Raw genomic sequence first — 23,656 nt, forward strand, 5'->3', positions numbered from 1 at the left:
ACTTGAGGAATAAAGAAATTATAGAATAGCTGGTACAATTGTATTCAAATCAGAATTATATGAAGACAGCCTGTTTATTTGACTATAATCAATGTTATAGTCCAATGAACATCTTGATGATGGATATATATTACAATAACTTCTTGCGCTGAGATGATTGACAACAAAAGTAACAAAATTTGTGTCATTAGACCAAAAAGATTCTTTGCTACCCACAAACAAAGTAAGCGATAGGGTCCTCTCACTGCCTTACGAAAATACCTTTGTGACTTTTGGTGGTAATACTTTACCAGACAAACGTCAAATATGATAAAACTAGGTGTGTCGACAGTGTATAATGCATCTCCCGTCATGCGATTCCAAAGCAATCACTAGCAATAATATCAAGGGACGACTAGTGCACTGGTTTACATCATAAAATATTATTTGAATAGTTTTGATAATGGAGGTGGTCGGAAATCCCAGTTTTTTTTTCCAAATCAAAAGACGTGTTTTCAGGCTTTCATAAATATTAATAATATTTTGAAATTTTCAAAGCTTTATCCTTACATTTTCATTTATATTATATACATAGTATATATACATGTCTAAACTTTATTGCGCGTCTTGCACGAATACATAATTTCTATCCTTGTATCTATGATGAGTTTAATGACATTGTCATTTGTATTTCTTTATGTGAAGATGCAGTCTGTCGAACTGTCCAGTATTTTTGGCACCTCCTGTTATCCTTTTCAGCAATCATTTCATATCAGTCTCAAAATTGTTTTAATATTTTAAAGATCTCCTAGACCGAACACTTAAATACCTAAATACTTAAATTGAGGCAAAGCAAGATACCCCTCCCCTCACCCCATGTCCCAATAATTACAGGAAAATAAAAACCCAAATAAAATAGATGTTTTAATTAACTATGAATGCCTCATGAAGCCGTTCCTTTCAAATAGTTTTTTATACAATGTGTGTTGATTGCCACAGTATATTATTATATGAAATCTCCTCAACAGTATGTCTCATCCTGAAATGCAGTTCAAGCGCCAGTTGTTTATAGCTAGTATGTTTGAATTTGGTTGTGTTTTATATCATTTAATACAAAAGGCATATTTCCTGATTGTTTTAATGTATAATAAAGTGACAGAATCGAGTCTTTCAAGTTCAATTATTTGAAAAATGTAAAAGAAATAAAAGAGACCATGATAGCATGCAAAAGAAGTATTTGAAATATATATAAAATTCAATAATTGCTTTACATTTCATAATGCAAAAAAATATTTGTGGTTGCTAGCGCATAATCATTAACATTTAGGTCCAATTCTTGTAATTACTAACCTCTTTATTATTTAAACTTCTATAAACGTGTTACAATTTGAAAAAGAAACGTGCATTAACGTTAATTAAATGCCATCATTAATATATTCTTGGAGATCTAATCAACTGGGATAATCTTTGATGTGTCAAGACTGTTAGATAATAAAAAATACTTTGATCATACATTTTGTTAAGTTGATATCTCATTAGCGTATACCCTACTTTTTTGTATATAAATTTAAATCTGAACCTAAGGCAGAAAAAAAGATTTCAAATTTGATAGATTTTTTTACTATTTCTGAAGAGAAGGTTCACAGAAAATGACTGCAGGGATAATATTTTAGTACTCCGAACCCGCATTTCGTCCACAACTATTAACAATTGAAATGTAGAGCCAATGACAAAGTATACCAGTTCATTCGTTCGCAAATTACATAACAGGTTAGTAACATAAAACGTTTGGTGGAAGTGTTTTTAAACCAACTGTCAACATCTTTATGAAAACCAATCGTATCAGTCTTATAGCCACTGTGTGCGTTTTTTTGTTCGAGGATGTCTTAAACAAGAGCTCATGAATAAGAAGAGCAAGAAAATAGCAAAATTCTTGAACGTAACGATTCGCCATAAAGACAATATCTTCTCATTTAATAATTCAATGTTAAAGATAAAGTGTTGATCTGCTACATTTTTTTTAACTTCCAACAAGAAATTGACAGTACGGGTAAATCGACAACTAAATTTCCCCCCTTTGGAACTTTTTACTCTTCGTTAACAGAACATTCATATAGAATCCTGCATATTGACTTATATTTATTCAGTAAACAGTATTCCAAGGAACCATTGAACTGTATTGCAGTCATTTTTTCCAAAACTGTTACCTTCACCACCAACATCTTATTGGTTTATGGGTAGGGATTATCCGTATCACCGATGACCATAAATTTCATCAAGTCAGTAACCTATGGCTGTTGTTGGTCTTTTTCATTTTTTTTTGTCGTTAATCTACTTGTCATAAAAATTAGCCTAAATTAAATTTAAAATGAGCTGCAAATAGAAATTTTGTTAATAATATAACAAGTCTTTTTCATCATTGTTATTTACACCCCTGTTTTAGGACAGAAAACTTTCATATACATCATATATAACTTACTCAAGGCTTTGTGGTATGAAGTGACACGTGGCACGAACATTGTTTCCGATTTAGATGTTTCTATGTTTGAAAGCATCTTTATAACCTTTGTCCATAAGACGTGTGATATGTGTTAAAAAATAGTGGTTAGAATCCATATTTGTTATTACATATTAAAAAGATTTCAACTGATATTAGTTTGAGATATAGATCAACAAAAAAACCTTATATCGGCGATGACATTTTTTCTAGTACGCTGGTTATATAACTAAGGCATGCAATTTTTGCTTTATGAAAATGCAAATAACCATTTCGCGGTAAACTTTTAAACAACCAAACGAGGATTCAATTATAAAATATGATTGTTTTAAAGGGGCACTAGCTACGAGATATATAAAAAAATATAAAATATGATTTTTTTGGTTCAATCAGTAATGAAAGTGAAAAAGTGAAATAATATGTTGCATTTAGCAGCCAGTATGGTTTAGTTTGGTCAAAATAAGCTAAGAAACATTGATGATGAAATATTAACTTGCAACTGAATAATTAGACCTCATTGAATCCGTATTCATGGGAACTTCAATTTAACCGCTTAGCTAGAGATGGATAGCGCATGCGTTGTGCGTGTTCAATTAAGGATAAGAATGTCAACATTGAAAGTGAAACAAAGGTAAATCCTTTGATTGACTGTTTTGATCCACAAACAGAATCATTGTTATACAGGTAAAAACGATTTTACATATATTTCTAATCTTAAATAAGAAGTTAAACAGACATGGAAAAAACCAAATGAACGAGTCTGATATCTCTACATTTGAAAATACCTGTACCAAGTCAGGAATATGACAGTTCTTGTCCATTCATTTTTGATGCGTTTTGTTATTTGATTTTGCCATGTGATTATGGACTTTCCGAATTGATTTTCCTCTGAGTTCAGTATTTTTGTGATTTTACTTTTTATCTATTTATATCTATATTTTCATTTATATCGCTTATATGGCAATCGAAGGTATTTGGAGGTCAACTCGACAGTTAATTAGATGGGGTCTAGACTAAAATGCACAAAAAAAGCTTCATATTTTCGATCCCATGTCCGGTATATTGTTTATTTTAGACTTTTTTTTATATAATTTTGATAAATGTTTTGCATTGTTATAAATCTAATATTAGAACTTGAGTCAAATCGGTGAACATCAATTTGACATCTAACGCCACTTTGAACGCCAGTTTGAAGCGTCACCTTTGGGCTATGTCGTGGCGGTCAGTTTTTATCGCTGGAGGAAGACGGAGTGCCCGGAGAAAACCACCGAACTTCGATAGGAAAACTGACAATCCTTGTCATTTAAGATTGTAGTCGAGTGTACCCGCACAAGCGGGGTTCAAACTCACAATCTAAGTATTGACTGGCTAGTGATTACAGTAGTAGAAATACTTACTAGACCACTTGAGATAATTAAGAAATAATTCATGGAAGCCATAGATTTGTTGGAAATTTACACATGACCTGGGCCGTGATATTCGAATTTTATCCTGAGCGTTAGCGAGGGATAAAATTAACGAATATCATGGCCCAGGCCATGTGTAAATTTCCAACAAATCTATGGCTTCCATGAATTATTTCGATTCTAATAGGACAGATACGATCATTAAAAAACTGAAGCGATGATGGGTATACCGTGTGTGTGGCTGTTCTATTTTACCCACTGTTCGATAAATGTAAAACAAATCTAATAAACCTGAATGAATGATTTCTTAACTAACCGCTAGAAAAAAAATGTGATTACTTTTTTTTTACTTCTCAGTAAACCCAACATTTGCAATTTTAAATTTGCATTTTTTATCGTAAGCTACCGTCAAATTCACTGTTGACATGTTGTAACCAAGGAGCCGCCATGTTGACTTGCTGAAATCAGTAAATGTGCGAATAATGCAATAGAACAGAAAACAAGCAACACCTACCTCAATACTTTATTTTAATGCAATTGTATCCGAGTTTAGAAGGTAAACGTAATAGAAAAACCTTCAGCTTTGACGTTTTCATTCGTATGACGTCATGTTTTGAAATGACGTTAATGCGCAAAAATCATTACTGGAATTTCGCGGAATTTTAATTTATTTTGTTTTTGTCCATTTTTCCGTTCTCTAATGTGTAAATTCTTTTTGTTATGCATCAGAATCAGAATAAATGTTCTGTAGGGTTTTATTCAATTGTAATTGTTAACACAGCGAAATCCACAACCGTTTACACATAGGTTACGATACATGTGGATTTACGTGGGAGGCATATTTAAACAGCCATTTTTGTACATCTTGGAGTCTGCGCTAAGTATAGATATATCGAGAATTTTATCACGGTGTTGTTTACAAAGCGAAAGAAGCACGTCATATTAGAATAGGTAATAATAAGTTAATTTGCAAAATTGATATATAAAAAATGAGTGTAATTTATAAAAACAAACCTATGACTATCCTTAGACCATCGTAAGACACCTGTCGTACAGACCTAACTTTACGAGCAACTAATGTCCTAATTTGTAACCACTTTGTGAAACCCACTTAAGAATAAGATATGTCGTAAGACCATCCCAAGGCATGTCTTAGCTCTAAGACATTTTTATGAAACTGGCCTCAGGTTTTTTTCAACATGTGCTTTATTGATCCTTGGTAGCTACCATGCTCAGAAGTTGTAGTATTTTTCTTTAAACACTAGTGATTCAGATTATAACACAATGTACTGATGTACCCTATTTTTATTATTTGTACCTATAATGTCTTTTTTTATTTGTTCACACATCGTTGTAAATATAGCGGAATTTTATCCGTCTGGCATACAAGTGAGAGGTTTAGAAAATGCCTTTACCAAGTCTGTAATATTACAGTTGTTATCCTTTCGTTTAATGTGCTTGAACGTTTGATTTAGCCTTTTAATTACTAACTTTCTGTTTTAAATTTTCCTCAGAGTTCAGTATTTTTACAATAGTTTATTACCTATTTATGTGTTAATGTGTTGTCCCAGGTCGTTCATCATATCTTCGTATCAGTGTCTTTCTTCACTATGAATGTTTACAAAATGAAAATGCTGACTGACTAACAGAATTTATTTAAATCCAAACGTATGAACATTCGGACTTAATATTGAAATATTGGTCTAAAAATGATGTTCGTATGTTTTAGTCTCGGTTAATGTCTTCTTTCTCTACTTGCATTTCTCTTTATTCGTAGATAAAAAACTAAAACATAGAACAAATCACATATCTAGACGGCATCGATTTTCACAGAAATATCAAAAAGGTCGATGTCATTTCGGGAGTTCAGTATCCATTTAATGCTTGAAAAGGGTCATCGATTTATCTTATCTCATCAATATAAATTTTGTTGTTATTACTAGATACAGTCAGCGTATTTATACTAAAGCTGTTGTGTTTTTGTAAATAGAAAATTTTACCATTTTCCTATATCGTTCAAATATTTTATATTTAACAGAAACATAAGCAAAATTGTTTTCATAAAGTGGACTCTGATATTTTTTTATAACAGTTAAATGCTTTATAAATGTTAGTGAAGTTAACTTTGTAAGTACATGTATTGATATTACCCATTGATTTTAATCTTTCCAAAATCAACGACATAAAAAATCTTAATATGAAGAATAGTTTGTTAAAAATTGGAAATTTGGCAAATGTTACGACTTCGCATGGGTGTAAATCCAGAAAAGCACTTTGAACCGGCACAAAATTTAGACATTTTTTTTTGCTTGAACTAAATAGATACCGCTGCTGAAGGACTGCATGTCTACGATGGTATTGTGGCGGGATTGCTTCCATCTCCTGGCCCTCATTTTAAGTTGACCGTTTATGGATTTGAGACTTTAAGACAACATTGAGACAATACATTTGTCTGTGATGTAAGATCAATCAATTTAAATCCGCAAACATTTCTCTCTCAATTAAACAAAAGTTCCATAAGTATTAAGATCCATATTCACTTTATGATTAATATTTTGATAGCCATTTAGGCCAGGTTAACTTTAAGTGATTTGAACGAAATTACACCTTTACGGTTACCATGAAAATTATATCGCAGAAACAATGAAATTGACATCTTTATGATGTTTTTAGCTCACCTGGCCCGAAGGGCCAAGTGAGCTATTCCCATCACTTTGCGTCCGGCGTCCGTCGTCGTCCGTCGTCCGTCGTCGTCGTCGTCCGTCGTCCTCCGTCTTCCGTCGTCGTTAACTTTTACAAAAATCTTCTCTGAAACTGCTGGGCCAAATTAAACCAAACTTGGCCACAATCATCATTGGGGTAACTTGTTTAAAAAATATGTGGCGTGACCCAGCCTACCAACCAAGATGGCCGCCATGGCTAAAAATAGAACATAGGGGTAAAATGCAGTTTTTGGCTTATAACTCAAAAACCAAAGCATTTTGAGCAAATCTGACATGGGGGTAAAATTGTTTATCAGGTTAAGATCTATCTGCCCTGAAATTTTCAGATGAATCAGACAATCCGTTGTTGGGTTGCTGCCCCTGAATATGTAATTTTAAGGAAATTTTGCTGTTTTTGGTTATTATCTTGAATATTATTATAGATAAAGATAAACTGTAAACAGCAATAATGTTCAGCAAAGTAAGACCTAAAAAGAAGTCAACATGACCAAAATGGTCAATTGACCCCTAAGGAGTTATTGCCCTTTATATAGTCATATTTTTTTAACAATTTTCACAAAATTTGTAAAATTTTACTAACATTTTCCACTGTAACTACTGGGTCAAGTTCATTATAGATAGAGATAATTGTAAGCAGCAAGAATGTTCCGTAAAGTAAGATCTACAAACACATCACCATCACCAAACCACAATTTTGTCTTGAATCCATCTGTGTCCTTTGTTTAGTATTCACATAGACCAAGGTGAGCGACACAGGCTCTTTAGAGCCTCTAGTTATTTTTAAGCGGAGTTCAATATTCTCATTATGCTACCAAAAATCCATTTACATGTAATCTTTTCAATCTTTGTCTATTTATATATCTTAATACCTGTCACTATAGAACTGTTGTTGTTTACAAACTGAACTTTTCATTTAAATTTATTTATATGTGAAAATAGTGTTTATCTCCATTCTAATTCCTAACCGAGTTTCGGTCTGCAAGAAAAGTACTATTAATTCGTCTATCATACATTATGCGGTGGTGTACTTTTACCGCTTCATGTTTGTTACTGGATAACAGCATTGATATGGCGTAAAGAGAAAAAATGACCGACCATCATCATATTGTGTAGCTAGTTTAAAGCCATATGAAACAAGTTGCTGGTAATTGTACTGTCCTCGGTGAACGGTTTTATTCTTTTGTAGACGGAACGCGAGTCTAACGCAAAAACAAAATTTCAATCCTGGTATCTATGATGAGTATATTTACAACCTCTGGGTCGATGCCACTGCTGGTGGAGTTTTTATCCCACCTCCCCCGAGGTTATCACAAGTCCAGTAGTCAGCACTTCTGTGTTGACATGAATTATCATTGATATGGTCATATTTATGAATTAACTGTTTTCCAAAAATTTTAATTTTTGAAATTCTAATAAAAGCTTTTCTACCTCAGGAATAGATTACATTAACTGTACTAGGCAAGGCCTTTATGAATTTTTGGTGCTCAATGCTCTCCAACTTCTTATTTTATTGTGCCTTTTTAATTTTTTTTTTTAATTCGAGCGTCAATGACGAGTCTTTTGTAGACGAAACATGCGGCTTGTGTAAATAAAAAAATCAATACTGGTATCCATGATGAGTACATTTATGACATTTATAACCGTAATCCATAGTGTATGATCGACAACAATTTAGCAATTTAGTGATTGATGATCGAAAGCTTTGACTATTAAAACTTTCGGGTATAGATGCCGAAGTTAACTTTTTCATTCGCTGTTATTTTTCGTTTGCGATCGCCGAATATCTAACGTTAGATGTCGTGTTTTAAAATACCGTTGCTCACGGAAAAGATATCGGCGAAGTACGGGATGACAATATTTCAATAGCTGTACATTTCCCGAAGATTTTCATAAAATAAAGGTTTATCGTTAATAGAAAGTATAATTATGCAACATATCTTATGATGAAAATTATCCATTGAGTTATATAAAACATATCCATTTTACTGTTAGATTTGAAGGATCATATGACCACGATGACATGTTCATTCGTTTGCAAATTTTATGAATGCATCTTTGGAGCAAATGAAAACTTGTGTATTTTAAAAGTACATGAGAAAATGTTTTGCTTTTATTTATTTGTAATGTTTAAGAGTTTAGATGCAAATAGACATCTTCTTTATAACTTGCACTGGATAGATACCGCTGCTGATATACTGTATATCACCGATAGTATCATCAGCTCAAAAGTCAGTGCTTCGGTACGTCTGATTTTTTGACATATCTGTACCTTTCTGAATTCTCTTCGAAAAACATGGGGAATGTAAGGTTTCAACTCCTTAATTTAAAGTTGACCTTTGAAAGAATTGAGACTTTAAGACAACATTGAACCAATACATCTGTCGGTGATCAAAGATCAAGCAATTTAAATCCGTAAATGTTTCTTTCTCAATTTAACAAAAGTTCCATAAGTATTAAATCTGTATTCACTTTATGATAAATATTTTAATAATCATTTAGGCCAGGTTAACTTTAAGTGATTTGAACGTGATTATCCCTATACGGTTATCACAAATTGTATCGCGGAATCAATGAAATTGACAGCTATATGATGTCTTTGTTTTTCTTCGGAGTTTAATATTCTGCTCATGCTTAAATTCCTTCATGTTTTATCTTTTCAATCTTTGTCTATGTATCTTCATACCTGCACTGTCACTATAAAATTGTTGATGTTTACAAGTTGAACTTTTCATTTAGCTTTATTTACATGTGAAGCTAGTGTTTATCTTGATTCTAATTCTTAACCGAGTTTCGGTATAGGAAAGTACAATGAATTCCTCTATACATTATGCTATGGTGTCCTTTATTGCTGCATGTATGCTACTGAATTACAGCGTTGAGATGGTGTAAAGAGAAACAATGACCATCATCATATTGTGTAGCTAGTTTAAAGTTGCTGGTAGTTGAAATATCCTCCATGAACGGCTTTTTGACATTTATTACGAATCCATAATGTATTATCGACAACAATTAAGTCATTCGGTGAATGATGATCGAGAACTTTGGCTGTTAAAACTTTCGGGTATTGTTGCCGAAGTTGACTTCATTCGTCGTTGTTTCTCGTTTGCTATCGCCGAATATATAACGTTAGCGAAGTACGGGAAGACAATATTTTAATAGCAGAAAGTTGATGAACCAGGGTTATGTCGAAGACTGCCTCGTCCCTTTTCTTTAAAAAAATTTACCCGGTACATCGGAAGATATCAAGACATTGTTGATACATAATCCTTATTAACTTCACAAATGATACTCGATGGTCTAGGTTCTAGTTACTGACGTTGTTTATCATCTTTATTACGTGTAATAGGGGTCTTTTATTTGTCTGTGTATATTATTAACATTAACTGTTGGGTCATTTTGGGTGATGTCCATATGACGTGGCTCGGTACTACTACATCACGTCATTGTCATATTGTGCTATGGAACATTTTTGTGTTCTTTTATAATGTTTCGTACTTTGTTTATATTTTTTTCTGTTTTTCTTTGTCGACATATTTGTCAAACAAGTGAGATGTTTACTAGCTATAAAACAAATTTCTACATCAGTAAAGCCTGTATCGAGTCAGGATTATAAAAGTTGTAATCCATTCGTTTGTTGAGCTTTAGATTTTGCCATTGGATTATGTACCTTCCGTTTTGAGTTTTCCTCGGAGTTCGGTATTGTTTTCTTGTTACTTTTTATGAAAATGAAAAACCGATTGTTAATGACGTATATGTCTAATATTGGCCCTCATACCACATCTTCTTATATATAATAACAACTAAATGAAAATCGATACATCATATATGCTACTATCAAACGAACGCCATTCAAGAAATAACAACGAAAAAAGCATTCAGAATACCCAATTGTCAGGTTTCTGCCCCGAGTCCTAAATCTTTCAAGGCTCAGCTCAATCAGTAAATTAAATGACATGTTTTTATTTGCACCTGTAAACTATGAACATGATGACATGTTCTTTCGTTTACAAATTATGAATTAAACTTTACAGTAAATGCAAACTTATGTACTTTAAAAGTACATGCTTTCATTTATTTATAGTGTACAAGTGTTTCTTACTAATTCAAATAATAGTAAACCCTTTTTATTTGATAACTGATTATGAAACTGGATTATGTAGTGTAAGTATAATAACGGGGGTTTCTTAAATAATTCAAAGTACTTGTTAAAAGTTGTTTAAATAATACTACTTTTCAACCAAATGAATTTAATTGACACAAAAAGAAATCTTGCGCAAGTGTTAATCTTTAATTGAATATTTCACCCTAGGCAATAAAAATGTAAATAATTTGTCCGCTGTGTGGCCAGATAAAGTGCCATATTTACCATAACGTATAACGAATTAAAATACATCCAATTTCAATGCCATCTTCACTATTGTTCAAATGAACGTTTTGTTTTGGAAAATATTTTGGTATTGAAAGTTAAGTCGACAAAAAGAAATCTTGCGCAAGTGTTAATCTTTAGTTGAATATTTCACCCTAGGCAATAAAAATGTAAATAATTTGACCGCTGTGTGGCCAGATAAAGTGCCATATTTACCATAACGTATAACAAATTAAAATACATCCAATTTCAGTGACATCTTCACTTTTGTTCAAATGAATGTTTTGTTTTGGAAAATATTTTGGTATTGAAAGTTAAGTCGACAAAAGAACAGAAATCAGTGTACGTACGGTATGTTATTTTCATAGTGAGTTCGAAGTTGAAAAAAAACACATATACATCGTAAAATTGTTAAAATCTAATGTTTACCACTTAACGAATGTATGAAGAGACAGATAAACGGATCATCATATGCCATAACAGAGCCTGCAACATCGCATATACAGGGGACAAAGGGGGGGACAGAAAAAAAACCAGAAGAGAAACGAATAGTAATAAAACTGACTGAGCTCACATTTTGTTTAAGCTCAAAACTATTGGACTTAAAGTAAATTTAAGACAAGGACTCCAACGAGGACACCAAGACAGACATAATATGTTATGACGAAAAGTGACAGCGAATAAAACTACTAATGTGGATTGTAAGACATCTCATATATACATGTATCAGTTTGTCTGGAAGAGTTATCTCCCGTCAAGCAGAGAATAAAACATAGGTATACTATTCTTTCGAAAAGTAATTATATTTATTATTTGTAGTTGTAACTGAGCTGTTAAAAGAGACAAACATGACCCTAGCACGTCATAGAATATTTTAACAGACGATCGTAAATTAAACAAAATACTTTTTTTTACATTATTATGTAGCACTTGTGCACTGCGCTCCCCTGAAGCACAAGACTTGTTGGCTGTCTTGAAGAATTCTTGACAACCGTGCATACTATTTGACAGGTTTATAGCAAGTAAATAAAATATATGATCTCACAAAGTTAAAGGGTGCCTTCGCATGGGTTGGAAAATCCACCTTAATATAAAAGACCTTTGACTTAATTCACTTTCATGTAATGATTTATGGACTTCGTGTTTCTATGTGAATTCAAAGTTAACCGATTGAAATCGGTTCGAACTTATATTAATCGTTTCGTACGACAAAAATAAAGAAACCATCATAATGTATAAGAGAGAGATTTATTTGCCATATCGAAATGTATTGTATAGTTAGCTTTTTGAAATCATAATTAAAAAAAAAATCGTCCGAAGTTCACGGGAGTTCTTTGTTGCAGATGTAAACAACTAGAAGTATTGTATTGTGATACTTTGTGAATTTTTATATAGAAAGGCATTCATAACGAATCAACTAAATTGTTAAAATGGGGAATAGAAAATAATTATAGATGTCAAAAATTAAATAAATTGAATACACTAAAATTGATATTTTGGTAATGAAAACATATCTTTCTGTTAACAACGGTATAGTTGAACAATTTCTGTAAATCAAAATGTGTTTTACGCATAATACACAAATATGCTCTTCTCTTTCACTATCTATTAGTTTATGTAATTAACAATAAATTCTACTATCAATTATAATATTTAAACATATTGAAGACTGCATGTAAAATTCTACATGCTTCAGGTTATTTTTGTCTTGGGGTTGCTGTAACGCCACTCAGAGTCCTTTTTAATTATTCCTTGGAAGGTTTTATCACAATCTCTCAGGTTACTTAAAGAACAAATTGTACTCAGAATTTTTAGTTATGCAAGTTTCAAGCGACAGATATTTTCTGTCTACAGTTAGATGTCTCTTGCACCATATATATATGAATTTGAAGTTTTATACGACACAGAACCAGCAATTTTATTCTAGGTATGAGTTTTTGAAACCTAGACCTTTTGTGTATTTTTGTATTTAACGTGTTCATGGAATCATGTATACCACATCATATTTATATAGAATTCACTATAGGTTGTCATTTTCTTAAAATGATAATTTTCTTATGTCCACATAAGATAATCTGTTGTCCTTACATCCGAGCATTTCATATCTATGCCTGCATATATTCTACGCGATACTTAAATAAAGGCAACAGTAGTATACCGCTGTTCGAAACTCATAAATCGATAGAGAAAAACCGTTTTTATAACTTTTACTTTCGACTCACTGCAGCTCAGTAGTATTTTGCTGTTTATTTTAGTTTCTTCGTTCTTTTTGTTTGACAAATATATAAAGTCTTCTCTGAGGTACACTAGAAGTTCATGTTTATAGATATCATTTACTTTAATGGAGAAGTACACATACTAATATATTTCCTAGTAACCTATAATAACAACACATCAAGTTAATATTTTCCAAACAAAGAAAGTGTATATTTCCTGGCAACCTATATAGTTATAAACTCTTTGACACCATTGATCTGCACTATTCATACTGTTTACATTATAAAACTGGACAAATAAAAGTCACATTTTATGTGACTGTACTAACTGCACTGTCTGTTATGTTTGTAGTCGGTAAACTTTGACCATTCCTTACAAAGTGAACTTGGATTTCTGTTATATCATTGTATTGTAATACTTTTGAAATGTGTCTGCAGAAAATCACTCACTGTTTACCATCCTCCTACCAACGATTGTTGATGATAATTTCTGATGCGGTACATTAACAAGAAATAAGACATGTCTAAATATTATTAAGAGGCAAACTTTTTTCTTGAATTGAATCAATCAGTTAAAAAAAATGGGATTCTTTGAGAATCTAGAAAAATCAAAAAGAGCAGAATGATATCACTGCAGACGTCTTGATATTCTGGATATGAAAACACTTTATAGATTGCTTCTATTATTATCAAATTAAAATAAAATTGAAAATGGAAATCAGGAATGTGTCAAAGAGACAACAACCCGACCAAAGAGCAGACATACATGTGTATAAAACAATATTGTACAAATATATGTATACATTGGAATACACTGAGGAATTTCTTGTGTATTTGAAATCTTTTACAGTAAAATAAATTCCATTTTTAAGTATGTTAAGACCTTCGATCTTTTGTCATTACAAACAAACAGTATACTAGTAGTTATACATATAGTTTTTGGTAATACATTCCAAGCTGATTAAGAGTCAACATGACGTTATGTAATAGATGAAGGATAGTGTACCCATTTGTCATTATTTCCGGTACATTAAAAGACCATTCCATTTTTTGACCTGATCAATAATTATAAAATCAACAAATGAAAACATGTTGATACTATAAATTAACTCTCATACACTCAAAGTATTAAATTCCTTATAGAAATTAAATATCATTTCTATTGTATAAGTGGGGATTAGGCGAGACATAATCTACTGCTTTATAAACTATTTATTCGTTTTTATATCTGATTTGGTCAGTTGACAATGACATTAAATAAAGATTCATCGAGTCAGATGCCTTGTTCTTATATTATAAAAAAATATTGTTTTATTTTCTGAATTTCATATATACCCAGTATATGTTGTTGAATAAGCAATAATGGATTAAAACATAATTATATGTTGCAGTCGCAATGTCGGGGTCGTTATATTTGATTGAATTTGGATTTTTCTTTAAAAAATTGTTATTATAATGTTTTGCTGGTACACATGATCTAAAATAAAAGTGGAAAATATGTAAAATTTCTGCTGCATCGTATAAATCAGAACAATTGATGAAGATGATAAATTCCAATTACGCATAGCGATGTTTTGGCAATGATCACATCTATGTTAAAATGTTCATGCTCATTCTTGAAAGTGAATTGTTTTATTCTCTATTCTGCAACTCCGGAACCTATTTGATTGTTCTTGTTCTTATTTGTTTTTATGTGTAGTTATTCGTTTTATCGTTCTCTGACAGTTAAACTCTATTCCAGACCTTTTATCGCCTGTATTTGTCTTTGTTTTGTCGTTAGGTTGATGTTTCATAAACGCGAAAGGTCAGTTTCCATCCTGCCTTCTTTAAGAAAATGATTTATCATAATTCTTTTGAAAAAAAACAACATGAAATAAAATGGCCATAAAAAAATATACATTGATTTCCTTTAAAATTTAATGTCAAGTGCTGGATTTCATACCCTTTCTTCCTATATAGATATAAAAAGATGTGCTATGAGTGTCAATAAGACAACTTTCTATCCAAGTCATTATCTGTAAAAGTAATCATACATATATACATGTATAATATCTACAGTAATCGTTTTCTGTTGTTCATCTTTTGGTTATGACTATCATATCCTTTCTTCCCATATACATGTATAATATCTGTAGTAGTTTTTTGTCGTTCATCTTTGGGTGATGATTATATTGGTCAGTCAGTTTGGCAGCGCATGATATCCATTGTCTTCAACACTGAACAGATTACCGACTTAATATGTTTACTACACGAAGTGATTACTTTCTCTCTCTACATAAATATTTACAACTTAACATGATCTATAAAGTCTTTAATGAACAAATAAAGGTTTAATATATTTAATAACGACATCAAAACAATTCAATATTGGTAGATAAGGAAAATATTGACCGCGGACAGGGTGTCCTTTCTCTCTTTATATTTTAAGGTAAGGATGGTCTTTAAATAGACAGCAGATAGGCAGAAAGCCATTTTTATATTAAATTAGGTGTTTATCTCCTTAAAATGGACGTAGGTGTAAAGCTATATAAGGATTCCTTGATAAACATTTAAACCTATCATTCTAGATAATCTATATTTGAGGTAAGATGTTTCATCACAATATCATGTATGCTATTCACTTGACTTAAATATTAGGTTAGGCACTATTCAAGTTTGCAAACAAACGGAGGCGTTCAACAGACGGCTTCTTTTTAAACGTAACTTTTCTTTCTGTCAGGCAAAGAATACAAATATTAGCATCAATATATGTATGACCATGATGTTTTCAATGCTGCGTAATTATATACTCTGCCATAAAGCCGCTGATGGTGGACTTTATAGTCTAAGGACATTATTCTGTGGATACGTCTGGTTGTGGAATTTTTATCAGAGGATTTTATTATATTAAAAGTCGGTGCTTCGATAGCATATGATCTTCAACTTGCATTTTTAATCGAAGATAGTTTTATTTTGGCCTTAAAGTTACGTTGAAATGTTCCATTAAATTTTAAAGAAACAAACTGTATAGAGGCGGTAAAATTTCTATAAATCTTTAAGATTGGTCTTTATATATCATGTTATCATGAATTATACATAAAGTATAGTTACTAATGTGTAACCTTTTACCCATACCGTACAATTCGTCTTACCATTCACTAGTCCCAGACACACAAATTAAATATAATAATAGATGATTGATATCATATGGATTGGTCAATCTTAAATCAAACTAAGAGGTTTATTTTAATTCGTTGTCCATTACAAATCTTTTAAAATGGACATTACTTCATGCCATATCTCTACTTTCAATTAATTTATCTATATCTAAGTATGACAGGCCATTAATGATTCTCTGAAGTGTTTGTTTGAGGTCTCAGTGATCCACGGCCTTCATATATGATTCAACTTAAGAGAAATCTTAAAGCATGCCGACATACAAAAAGACTTTTGTTATTTTTACTAATGATCTTTTGACGTCATTAAAGTCATTTGAAAATTTAAATTCTTTCGATTGAAGGTGGGATTTAAAAGTTGCGTGTTCGACACCCATTCAGTTTCCGCGTTACTTAAATAAACATATAAACATCCGATTCCAATTGGTATACCGCTTCCGATCATGTATATATATATAAATATAAAGCAATTTTGTCATAATCAGTTTACATTTATTGTATTGCAGAGGAATACTTATTTCATATATTTAAAGTAAACTTAATGTAAGTAAGAGTATATAAAAAGGTGCCTTTTTATGGACAGTTATCTAACTATAGGGTAATAATTGTTCTTGCGATTTCTTCTATATTTTGTACAAAGATTTGTTTTTATCACAGTCAGCATCAAAGAATTCTTGCAATTTTTTTCATACATCATTGTAAAATGTAAATATACTTTTTATTGAACTGTTGATTTCATTTCATTGCAGATTGCATTTCTACACAGAGTTATTAACTTTGCTGTTCAAAAATTATTTAAAAGGTAAGTTAGAAAGTTATATTTAATATTGAAATAGAAATAATGAAAAAAATCGGTATTTTTAATCTTTTATATAATAGTAGGCTGTTTTGTCAAGAAGGTAATATAAAACAGGTAAAATTAAACAAGCAGATTTATCCATTTGCTTACGTTTTTGCACGTCATGCAAACATCACATGTATTGATGATACAGTGGAAATTTTATTTAATTAAGAGTATATGATAATCTTGAAGATTTGGAAACCTTAAATTAGTACAAAACTCTGTGTGCGGTATTTAACTTTCAGATAGGATAAAAATCGTTACGATGACAAGAATATTTTCCAATATAGGACACAGCTGGAAAGAGAACGAACATGTCTTAGGAGTAAAATGCTGATAATGTAAACACGACCCTTATGGTCATAGAATTTTATTTGATGACAAACTGATTATGTCGGTATAAAGGGATAACATTTTCCAATAACGTCTTAAAGTTATCTTATGTGAGTTAAAGAGAAAGGGATATATCATGAAGGTAAATTTCATTATGATAGAAATACAAAGCAGATGAGTACATACAATTTATTTCACATTTTCATAGTAAAATAATTTAATCTATTAATATGATATACTTTCAGTTAACGTCATTACCTCCAAGTGGAAACATGCAACCGAAGATTCCACTCATTTTGTCACGGCCACACGTGTGGTCTCATAATACAAATTATGTTGGTGCAGTCGGCCTACACAGTGAAAATAGCTCAGCTGCACGTGCTCGAACACTTAGTATAGATAAACGTTTGAATAAAGTCATATCTGTGCTAAAAGACATGGAAAGGAAGGATATACGAAAGATTGAAAAATCTAAACGTGACATAGAGAATTCTATGTTAGTATACACTGAAAAAATGAAACAAATAAATGCTTCTAAGCGACAAATTGCTAAATCCCCCGAACAATCAGATTCCAATAGTAGTCATTCGACATCGACTCTTGCCTCACCTGGCAGTTCTCCTGGAAGTGATAAATATTCACCTAGAACACAGAATGTGTCTCCGGTTAAGAGTCGCAGAGTGTCTCTTCCAAAAATTGGACTTAGTACACCAAGAAACATTAATAAGAGAAGACTGTCAAGTGTTTCCGACAGTGAAGCATTGCCTAATTCATTAAGTCAAAACAGATCACGATTATTGCAAGAAACCTCATCACGGTCGTTAACCTTTAGTGAAAATAAAGAATCTGATAAACCGAAGAATAAAACAGAAGATTGTGAAGATAACCATATCGAAATAAGTCCGTTTCCATTTGAATCTTTTGATTACGGTAACTTGAAATATGGTACTGATGAAAAACCTACTATTTCACAAAGGGATCGGCTACACAGAAAAAGAATTAACTACAGACAATTTCAAGATGAAAAAGAGCTTGAACGTCAACGCATACTTATGAAGAAAAAACAATTACCTGAAAGTGATCCTTTTGACCACAGGAAAGATATTTTACGTCAGCAGGCGGAAAATAAACGTGCTGCACTGCTTTTAGAGAAAGCAAGACAAGAAGCAGTCAAAAATAAGAAAGATGTGTGTAATTCTTTCTGTTACTCTTTTGCAATGGAAGAACTTATGAAAAAGTCTGATCCATTGGCATACATTGCTTCAGAAAAAGACTTCATATCTAAAGTAGAAGTTGACAAAAATGGTACAATTAAACAAACACTCGGTCCTGCTGTGTTGACAATCATTGGTGTTGATGAATTAAAAAACTATCAGGGAATGAGAATAAAATGGTCTGCAAAATACCGATCACATAATATAGAAGAAAATGAACAGTCTGGCGATAGTTTTCTTCCACCAATAACAGTTGGAGGACAAAAATATAATTTTTCACGCGAGACCACGCGGGAGCATGAAAATCTCCATATTCATAGACTAGATACTCAGTCAACCATATCAGTAAGTTAAATGGTTGATGGTGTTTTATCTGTAATGTAATTTGTTGGTTGGTTTTCCAAATGTAATGAGGTTAGATACGTGCAAAACAGTAATGCATGCTCTGAACTACGCAAAACAAGCATTGTATTGCTGTCTAATTGCTATGTAATCTAGATCTCCTTTTTTCAAGATAATTACGTATCGAGAGATGGTTCGGTTACAAAACGTTGTCGGTTCCAAAAAATTAACTTGCCATTATATGCTTTAAAAATGTTGGAATACGTGAAGCACAAAATATTGGGTCACTTTTTCACACTTATAGCAGTTCACATAAGGACACTGTTTGACATGCATCTAACCTCAATGATATATTTGGTGGAGTTGATAGTTTTGAAGAATTCAGGGATATACTAACATTTAAACTTAGTATTGGTGCTGGTTAAAGTATTGCTTGAATAGTTATAATTCTGCAATTCAACTTTACAAAATTCCTATAAACCAATTGTACTTGTGTTTGTATACGGGTTACATCTGATAGTTTATATTTAAACAAAATTAAGAACAAAATATTTCAGTTCATGTTATTCAAAATTTAAATATGGAAAATATATACTGGTATTTTAACTGTTAGGGTCCTTGTTTATTTTCCCAAAAAGTTTGGTTTTCAAGGGGCTGATATTTTAATCTTTTAGTACATTTCGAAAAAGAATTGAGCCATCAGAAACTTTAAACGGAGATTACAAAACATATAACTTTAATTATCTTTTCTACCTTTTTGGTTTCGATTCGAATGAAAAGATATTGAATGTAAAAATGTCAATAAATGTAATTTTTTTTTATAATGATGATTTGTATCTCGCTTTGTTATTCATTTCATTTTCGACTGAAATGAGTTATATTTTAAGATTATATAATCGCACAATTAAACTTACTGCCTTGTAGATCTCGTTGACCGAGATTTGTATTTACATTTTAAGTCTTTTTGTTGTATTTCACTACAAGGTGGGTAATAGCTATATAATTGTAGTCTGTTCGTTTTGACAGAAGTATTCATATGCGAGCAATGATTGAACAAAGGTTACATGTAATATTTTTACGTTAATTTTCACAAATATCAGTTTCTCAGTTGTCGGATAATTCAATGTCTTAGTTCAGAAGACTACCAGACAAACTTTACGTTGATTATAGCACACAATATCTTTTTCCTTTTTGGTTTCGATTCGAATAAAAAGATATTATATGCAAATATGCCAATAGCTGTGATTATACTTTTATTACGATTTGTATCTCAATTTGTTATTCATTTCCTTTTTTCGACTGAAATGAGTAAAATTTTGCGATTGTAAAAGAATGAAATTGTACAATTTTAGTGTTTGCCTTGTAAATTTCGTTGACAGAGATGGTTATGTATATGTTTTGTCTTTTCGTTATATTTTACTACAAGGTGTGTGTTTACTAGAAATAGGATTGTAGTCTATTTGACAGAAATATTGATTTAACTAACCTTATTTTAAAGTTATATGTACCATTCATATGTTTATTTTCACACAGATACCGTTTTCAGTTGTCTTATATTTAAATCTTTTAGTTAATTTCGAAGAAGAACATGAAAGATTTCAATTTGACCATCCGACAAATTTTACGTTGGTCACACAATGTCTTTTCTTCTTTTTTGGTTTCGATTCGAAAGAAAAGATAAATTATTTTTTTGTGGAAAGATGTGAATTAATTAAAGTGATTTATTAAAAAAATAATAATATCGCCTTGCTATTTATTGCAGTTTCGTTGCTTGTGTTTTTGGATGAAATTTGAAATATTGTTTTGATTAATGCAGGGTTCACACATTGCCGATTATTGCTCCCGTTTGAGATCAGACAGCGATACGACAACAAAAGTGAAAAAGTCGGATTAGTATTCTCAATTATCTGGAATGTCCTATTATTGTCTGAACGCAGTCGTTTTAGTTCGTAACAGATTCCTACTGGTCGGGAAGGGTCCGAATAGTTCGACAAAGCACCCCGACAGTTAGGTGCGTCCCGTAACATACGGGGGAACTCAGCCGATTTTGTCTAGTCGGATTACAATCGTGCCTATGTCGTGACAGATTCTGCTGTATCGGATCGAATTCCTAACAATGTTCTGTGTATTCGGGACGGTGTCCTGTGGAACGGGAATGATCCGGAGAAGTCCCGACAATAACAGAATACAATACGACTGAGACCAGACAAAGCCGTTTGCAATACGATAGAGCGGACCGTGATAGGATACGTTCCGACAGTACCTGATCATCCCGATTATGCCGACAGTTTTCGAACGGATAACTTCCGTCACCGTCGGTTCACTGTCTTGTCACTATCTGATCTCTGTCGGATTACATTCGGTAGAATCGGGACGCAGTCGTGACAGACTCGGTCGAATTTACCTGGCGAAAGATACAAATCGAATTTCCATCCACGATTCACAGGATCTTGATCAGACTTTTGACAAATTTTAATCGGGAATGGTTCTGTCAAGGACGGCAGTAAAAATCGTGAATGTGTGACCCCAGCTTAAATAAGAAATAATTCGTCAAGCACGGGTTAATGCCTTATAAATATTGTTTGAGAAGATGTAAATTTATTTCCATATATTTGATCACAAGGCGTAATTAATATAATATAAGTGGCTTTTTTCTTTGATAGAATTATTCAAATGCTAGTTGTGATTGAACCAAGGTCATTTTCAATTATATATACCCCATTTATATGTATGTGTTTTATGTTTTATTTCACAACCGTAAATTAGTTGAAATTTTATCAGTCACTTTGATATGGTGTGTAAATAAAATTAAGGAAATTGAAATAAATTTAAAATAACAGTTAACTTTAATGGCATGAAAAAGGAAATTCAATTTCACTTGATACTTTTTAACTTTTAAAACCGTTTCTTATTAAATTTTATTACTGTATCACCTTTGACCAATCTATATTTAACTTAATTTGCAAATAAATATGATAGTCTACATTGTACACAATTTACTTTTTAAACGATTTGTATTTGAAATCAATTATTTAGATTAAAAACTCTATCTTCAATTCACTAACATTTAATTTCAGAAAAAGAAACAAAATAGGCGGCGAAAACTCAAGGCTGCTATGTCTTCCAAAGGATAGTTTAACTGTGATATATGATTATGTATTGAATCTCATAATTGTCAATAAATATAAAGTATACAATTACATATTTGCTTCTTTCTTTTTGTCTCAACAATTTTGAGAGAAAGTTGTGGCACATGACGCACCATCACTTTTTGTTATTCTCCATGTCCACTTCTCTTGGTCGTATTTCATTCGAATTTCTCCACGTCTTTCTTTGAACGGATGTCTCTTGGACTCACTTTATTCCTACTTTTCTTTGTCTCACTCCATTCGGACTCCATGCCATATTGATTGCATTCAAACTCTCATGTCTGTTTGTTCTAAGAAACCTTTACCTGATGCTGACCCGCGACTCAAATGTTTTCCCCGATAGACCTTTTTATTTTATTTAGTTTTTAGCATGCTTTAGTATGATAATTCATAATTAGTACATATATAATTGCATATCTTGTCGTATGTCTTTATGGTACCAAAAGGCAACATTCATGTTTATGGAAGCGTCGTTATTCATTTATTTTGCAGTGTTTAATAACTTTAAATGTTTTGCAAGTACCTTTGTCCCATTGTATGCTTACAAGGAGACAGAAGATACCTTTGGGATATTCAAACTCATATGTCTAATAAAAATATCAATGCCAAGATAAAAAAAAACCTAAAAACGACGGAAAAACAGACAACAGTTCACTAAACACAATATTTAAACTAAGCCTGAGGAACACACACTTAATCAAAAACCAGGGATGTTCCGGAAGGGTATGAAGATCCTGCTCTACATGTTGCACTGGTCTTGCTGCTCATGTAAGTACGAACCAGATGATAGGTCTAATCTGTAGGTCAAAGGCAAAAAAAAAACAGGACGGGATTGTGGTTAAAACAAATAGAACATATCTGTCTTCATCTGTGAAGCAGATCTTTCATAACGGTATTCAAATGATAAAGCTAGCTTCTTTTCACTCTTCCAATTGAGCTTCTGTTTTGAGTCAGCATCATATGAATACACGAACAAGTCGACAGTTTGTTCCCATAGATGTCGATTATGTGTTGAAAACCTCGTCCTCCAAATGTTTCTAATAACTGCAAGAGAGTATTGAAACGATGATCCCCAATCTACAAAGCATCGAGAAAATACTACGGGCTTTAGTTGACTTCTTAACAATAATGAACACTAATTCAGTGAAATGGACGCCACACTGAGCTTAGAGTCATGGCAATTTAAAATAAAAACACACAAGACTAACAACGGCTGTAGGTTCCTGACTTCTGACAGACACAAAACAGGCAAGGGGTTAAACATGTATTCAGCATATGAAAATTAACAACAATCTTTCCTCTTATGGGATTAGTGTCATGATATTACAAATAATACGAGAAGAACATGACGCATATCATGACATCACTTTATTACTTTCTTAAAATTGTGGTATTCTATACATTTATTTGTTTTATAGTGATTAAGATTATATCA

The 23,656-nt window shown here is 32.0% G+C and overlaps 1 protein-coding gene across 8 annotated transcripts in view; it reads left to right on the plus strand.

The window, feature by feature from the left end:
* LOC143071750 (uncharacterized) overlaps positions 1–22,274 on the plus strand; it is a 41,748-nt gene extending 19,474 nt beyond the window's left edge. For 2 of the 8 annotated variants that reach the window (XM_076246291.1, XM_076246290.1), the window contains 2 exons: positions 17,092–17,144; positions 17,762–22,274. In XM_076246291.1, coding sequence (XP_076102406.1) covers positions 17,789–19,084 — 1,296 coding nt within the window. In that variant the 5' untranslated portion in view covers positions 17,092–17,144; positions 17,762–17,788 and the 3' untranslated portion in view covers positions 19,085–22,274. Of the gene's footprint in view, positions 1–11,276; positions 11,323–11,349; positions 11,748–15,564; positions 15,616–15,694; positions 15,771–16,519; positions 16,886–17,091; positions 17,145–17,761 lie in introns of those variants that run through there. The other 6 variants (XM_076246294.1, XM_076246297.1, XM_076246296.1 and 3 more) reach the window with 6 other exon arrangements.
* Positions 22,275–23,656: the final 1,382 nt, after the last annotated feature.

This window comes from Mytilus galloprovincialis, chromosome 4 (assembly GCF_965363235.1).
Source record: "Mytilus galloprovincialis chromosome 4, xbMytGall1.hap1.1, whole genome shotgun sequence".
NCBI lineage: Eukaryota > Metazoa > Mollusca > Bivalvia > Mytilida > Mytilidae > Mytilus > Mytilus galloprovincialis.